General features: G+C 31.2%; 1 protein-coding gene across 1 annotated transcript; it reads left to right on the plus strand.

The window, feature by feature from the left end:
- Positions 1-2,049: 2,049 nt before the first annotated feature.
- Positions 2,050-3,686, plus strand: LOC108335007 (GDSL esterase/lipase At2g30310-like). Its single transcript, XM_017570925.2, is given in 4 exon segments — positions 2,050-2,632; positions 2,635-2,669; positions 3,059-3,317; positions 3,467-3,686. Coding segments are annotated over 4 exon segments (1,083 nt in total). The 3' UTR covers positions 3,673-3,686.
- Positions 3,687-6,766: the final 3,080 nt, after the last annotated feature.

Genomic DNA, 6,766 nt, shown 5'->3' on the forward strand with positions numbered 1-6,766 from the left:
TAAGTTGATCCTTTGAGATATTTAAAAGCACTTTCAAGAAAATTTGGCAGAAGGAAAATTTTTATTTTCACAGGAACATGAAATTGAGAAACATATTTTTTTGCAAATGCTTTCTTATTTTGAAGACAACAAAAAGTTTACCCTTATTGGTTTTTAAATCATTTTCCACAAGTGGAAGACAACTTTTCAAAAGGTTGGTTAGAGTTTTATAATGGTCCGTGATTGTCACTCAACTTTCAACTGAAAAAGTAGAAGCCAATATTAGACTTCTGTAGCACAGAAATGAGAAAAGCAAAATTTGACTTTGGTACCATTCACTGTTTAATATTCTTTCAACCATTCAATCTTAGATTGGGTGTTATATTCTAGACTGAATAATCTAGAATACACTTATGGATTCAAAAATGATACTTTTTGTTATTTTTATTTTAGTTATATTCAAAGAAGTAAAGGGAAGAATTGGAAAGTAAAACTGTTTATTTCAAAACTTTGAGGATGCGTAAAGAAATTGAGGGGGTGCTGACCGCAACTTAATTGGAAAGTTTGATACATGTGATTTCAACTAAAAACGTACATGTTTCAAATTTACGTATTTGTCATATAAAAGTAGTAAAGAGAATTGTCCCAATTATTATGATACATAATATTTATTTATCTATAAATTCATGAATCAATTTTTCCAATTATAATAAATGCTTAGAAGAAAAAGTGAAAATATTAAAATTATGTTTTCCTTAACTTATCATTAATTTATGGGTTAAATATAATTTTGATCTCTAGATTCTTATGCGTTTTTTTTATTTTGTCCATCTTTCAAACTTTGATCAATTTTCATTCTTTTCTTTTTAGAAAGTCACTAATTTAGTCTTTTATGATCAATACTATTATTTTTTTTAAACGTGGCAAACAGTGTACCACCTTTTAAGACATGTGTATAGTGTCCTAAGATTGGCAAGATAGCTTAGTGGAAACTAGTGTGCCATGTCTCCAATCTGGTAAGATCACAAAACAATATACTGCTTTCCTAAGTCGACAAGACATCTGGATAGCTCGGTGAAAAGTTAGATATCTCAACAAGAAATTCTTAGAACTCGATAAGGTGCATCAATAAGTCAGATACCTCAATGGTAAGTCCAGACAGTTCAGTAAGGTTACTAAAGAACTCAAATAGTTTGGTGAGAAATCCAAATAGTCCAGTAAGGTGTTTGGGAACCCAGATATCTTGGTGGGAGTTCCATATAGCTCGATAAAGTGTATTGAGAAATCAGATAACTCGATGAGTTGTTCAGATAGCTTGGATAACACCTTGTCGAGCTCTCTTGATTTTCGACCAAGTTAACTTACTTCTCCATGCACTTTACTGAGCTATTTAGACTTCTCACCGAACTATTTGAGTTCTCAATTCACCTTACCGGCCTATCTGGACTTTCCACGGTGTTATCTGATTTCTTGATGCACCTTATCGAGCTTTATGAATATCTTGCCAAGCTATCCGACTTTTCACTAAGTTATCGAGATGTCTTGACGACTTGGGCACACAGTACACTTGTCTTGCATACCTTATTGGGTTGGGGACATATTGTTTGCTACTGAGCTATCATACCGGCCTTGGGACACAGTACAATTATCTTAACGGGTTTGGGATGTGACTCACTGTTTGCCAATAAAAACTAAACCTATGCCTTTCTAAAAGAAGACAAATGAAAACAAAAAACAGATGATAGTTTAGGAAATAAAAATATATTTAATCCTTAATTTATCCTTAAACTAAAGGCGTCATATATTTACATATTTTTATCTTAATTTATATATAATTTAATGTTAATTTATGGAGTAACTTTTTTCCTATTTGAAAACTTATAAAATCCAGGAAAATTCATTGATGTTGTTTTCACTTACCTAAAATAGCTGTCTTGGCATCATTCTCACGTTTTGATTTCTTGGATTCGGATCACTTGCAATACACAAATTTAAAGTCGAAACTAATTAACAAGTTTCTTCTTACATTCACTATATAAATTTTATCTTACCACATAAGAAGTTATAGTAATGGCTTATTATGCATCCTACTCTATCATTTTGGTACACCTTTGCACCAGTTTTGTTGTTGGAAGCTTTGGCAATGACTTGATAAGACCCAAGTTCTCATCCATTCTAGTGTTTGGGGATTCAACAGTAGACACAGGCAACAACAACTGCATCAAAACTTTGGCCAAAGGAAATCATTTTCCTTATGGTAAGGATTTCCCTGGTCATGTGCCTACTGGTAGGTTTTCCAATGGAAAATTGGTTCCTGACTTCATTGCCTCAATGTTGAACCTCAAACACACTGTTCCTCCTTTCCTTCAACCTAACCTATCAGATGAAGATCTTCTAACAGGTGTTAGCTTTGCATCTGGGGGATCAGGTTTTGATGATTTCACCACTGCTTTAACAGGTGCAATACCAATGTCACAACAAATTGAATACTTCAAAGTTTACGTAGGAAGACTCAAGGCCATTGCAGGAGAACATGAAGCTAAACAGATACTTAGAGATTCTCTTGTTATTATCAGTGCAGGAACTAATGACTTTCTCCTCAACTTTTATGACATTTCCACTAGAAAATTGGAGTTCAACATTGATGGATACCAAATTACGTGCAGAATAGAATTCAGAGATTCATTAAGGTAAAACATGAGTTATTTATTCCAAATTTTTCAATCATATCATCGCAACTCTAACATTTTTAATTTGAAAGAATTCCGCTAGACTTAAATATCACTTTTTAAGATGGTATTAGAATCACCCAAAACTTATTTTAATGAAATTTGTTTTTTTTTTTAAATATATTGTATATCTACTAGTGAGTATACCGGTTATCGAACAGTAATCAGATTCTCATTAATATTTAACTGTATATTAAATATGTATATGACTTGACATGAAGGTACGTTGAAGATCTTATATCAATCAAAAATAAAATATATTTATATTATATAAGTGGGTGGAAATTTAACTTGAGATTGAATTAAATTTAAAATCTATTTCTTAACCTTTGGAGGAAAACAAATTGTAGGAATTGTATGATATTGGATGCAGAAATTTTGCTGTATCTGGGCTTCCTTGTATTGGCTGCATACCTATTCAAATAACAAAGTCAGGAAGAATAAAAGATAGGAAATGTGTAGATGATGAGAATTCAGATGCAAAGCTCTACAATCGAAAATTGACACGGCTATTGCTTAAAATACAAGCAATGCTTCCAGGAAGCAAAGTTGTTTATACAGATATATATCACACATTGATCAACCTTATCAATCAGCCACAAAAATATGGTGAGTATATATTATGGACATGTTTAGATTATATTCACTTTTAGTAAAGAAAAGTTGCATGCGTTGTTGAGAATTTGTTTGATGTATGAACAAAATTATATGTTTAACCAATATCTATTATACACTGTTTTTGACACTTTGTCACACAGGTTTCAAAGAGACGAATAAAGGGTGTTGTGGAACTGGGTTGTTTGAAGTAACTCCATTGTGCAATGAATTCACTTCAACATGTGATGATCCTTCAAAGTATGTATTTTGGGACAGTGTTCATCCAACACAACTTGTCTACCAATATATTGCCAAACACATACAAAGGGAAGTTCTCCCCATGTTTCAATTTCACAGGGATATATAGAATGTAACACGTGGTTGTTTGATACAGAAATAAATAAATACAAACAACTTTTCTAAACAAACATGAAGGATGTGTTTATTTACTTTACTATTTAAATTTGACAGTATAACTATTGATGTTATTGACAAAGTGTTGATATAAATGAGAGTCCAAATCTTATATTAAATAAAAGTGACAAAATTAAATACTAAATAAGATAAAGATCCATGTCTTTTGCAAAGTTGAGTTAAAAGTAGGATTAATTTTTATGAGTTCAAATATATATAATTTCTTTCTCGTGAATCTTTTTGAAAAAAAAAAACAAAAACTCAAGAATATGATGAGAATTAGGTTTATTATAGTAATAACTTAAATCGTTGTTACAACAAAAAAAATGCCTTAACATAATAACACCATAATTACAACAACAAAGTAAAAGTTATTGTATACTTAAGACCGTTGAGAGAAAATTGATAAGACTCCATGTTTTTATTTTGACGTGATATATTGAACAAATAATGCTAATAAGAAAATAGAAAATAAAAAATGAAAATAGAGAGAAAAGAGAGAACTAAAACTCTGAAATTTTGGAAAACGATTTTTCTCCCTTATACTTAAGCACATTTAAGCTTTATATATGCTTTCAAAATTGGAGCAAACTAGGTCCAAAAATGGACTCTAATAAAGTTTAAAAGTACAATTACAAAGGTTCAAGCTAATATAATAAGTAAGATTTCTTTACAAAATTTCACTAAATATACGCCAACTTCTAAAAATGGTAAAACATAGAAAAGACGTCATCAAATCATATGTCCATTTTATATTTATCGAATCATATATCAATTCTGAAGTCTTTGAAAATGTAAAAATTAAAAGCATAGATATTAAAGAGATAAAGAAATATAGAGAGACAAGAAAACTAAGTAAAACAAAATCATTAATGCAATAATACACAAAGCCCTATTTCAAAATTAAGATAGAGAGAAGTAAAATATGCTAAAAAATTATTACAATACTACATTGAGTCGAATTTCAAAATGAATTAATTCTCTTATGAATTTCTAAAATATGACTATACTAACCTGTTTTATCTTATACTAACATCTAATTAAAGACATATCTAATTTAAATCCATACCTAAAATCTTAAATTTAAGAGTTGAATCTGATAATTGGAACATGTTGATGCTGTCATTTAAAATTCTCAATGTTAAACACAATCATATCAATTATAAAAATATATTTTTTGATTATGAACAATTATATTTACATAAAATTATTAAAATCTTATAAGATTTTTTTATTAAAACAGCATTTAGAAAATAAGATCTTAAACATAATATAGTATGATGAGATCTTAAACTTTGTATTGGATATGACTTAAAGTAATAAATAGGACGGAGAGAAAATATATACAAAAGGTGAGTAATACTATAAGCATTAACTTTGGAGTTATTGGATGTTTAAATATATCACTGCTTAAATAAGAAAAAACTTGTTTTTTATTAGTACTAAAAAATCAACTAAAAACCCATATGTTCTTATGTTCTTGTTAGTGCGTGTGCATGGGAAGTGGCATGCACGACCATTGTTACTGTTATAACAGTTAGAGTGTAGCAGTTGGAATTACTGCAATGAGTTAAACGTTATTCAGTTAAAGGTTATATATATATATATATATATATATATATATAGTGACTATGCAAGTAAGTCATGGCATCACGTTCATTCAGTCATATCATTCATCTGATCGAAGTAACAGAGGGAAAGAGAGACGAAAAAGAAAAAGGAATCTTGGAAGAAGGTGGCCACTGATTGTTCTTAACGAGTTCCAAGAGGATTTGAAGCGCAGCAATGAACTCCCAAAACCAAAATACCAACAAAGCCTAACATTCTCTCTTCTTTTTCTTCATGTTAGTTTTCTTCACCATCACTTTTCTTTGTTTTCTTTCCTTCTAATCGCTCTTTTTCTAGTATATATCCAAGCTTACCTGTAATGGGGTGTATCTACATTTATCACTTCTTTTCTTTAGTTTCTTTTTCTTCTCATCAGTTCCTATCTGCTATTCAATTTTACCTGTAATGGAGTGTATCTTGATCAATCATTCTAATTTTTCTTTCAATTACTATTGCATGGATTGTGTATTTTCTTTCTAATAGAATGTACTTTCTTGCTAAAAATGAAAAAGCTAGCTAGTATTGTTTCAAGGTTAATAATTTCACATTCCCTGATATGCTTTGGTATAATTTGTATGGAAGAGGACACTCAGAGCAACACGCATAGTGTTCCGTATATAAATTTGCCAACCATGAGGGTTGAGGGTGTTCCAGATTTAAATTTGGATATCATGGAGCAGCAGAACACTGAAGAAGATTCGGAAAGAATGCAGCTGCAGAATGTTGAAAAACAATTTGAAACCAGGGAGAATCAGAATGTTGAGGAACATTTGGAAATCATGGAGCTGCACAATGATATCATGCAAGAGGAGAATGTACAAGAAAATTTTGTTATGATGGAAGCGCAGAATATGCTCATAGAAGTGCTGTATGCCCAAGAACATTTGGTTAGCATGAAACTGCAGAATATTGCCACAGAATTGGAGAATAGGATAATTGAAGGGCAGAACGCTCTACTATATTTGGAAATCATGGCCCTGGAGAATATTCTCCTGGAGGAGCAGAATGTTCGTGAAAATTTGATAGTCATTGAACTGGTGAAAAGAATAATGGAGAAGCATTATGGCCAAGAACGTTCAGAAACCATGGAGCAGCAGCAGAATGATGAAGGATATTTAACCATGGGGCAGCAGAATGTTCAGAAACTTTTCTTTACCAAGGAGCAGCAAAATTTTCAGATGGATCAGCAGAATGATAAATATCCTTTCTTAACCATGGAACAGCAACATGATCTCATAGACATCTTAACCATGGAGGAGCAGTTTGTGTCAGCAGCCATTAAGCTAATAAATGTGACAGAACAATTTGCGACCATGGAGCAGCAAAATGCGCAAGAAAATTTTGCAGCCATGGAAGATGAGAATGTTCAAGAACATTCGGACATCATGAAACTGAAGAATGTTCTCATGGAAATAGAGAATACTCTCATAGAAGAGCAA

The sequence above is a fragment of the Vigna angularis genome, chromosome 10 (assembly GCF_016808095.1).
Source record: "Vigna angularis cultivar LongXiaoDou No.4 chromosome 10, ASM1680809v1, whole genome shotgun sequence".
In the NCBI taxonomy this organism is placed as follows: domain Eukaryota; kingdom Viridiplantae; phylum Streptophyta; class Magnoliopsida; order Fabales; family Fabaceae; genus Vigna; species Vigna angularis.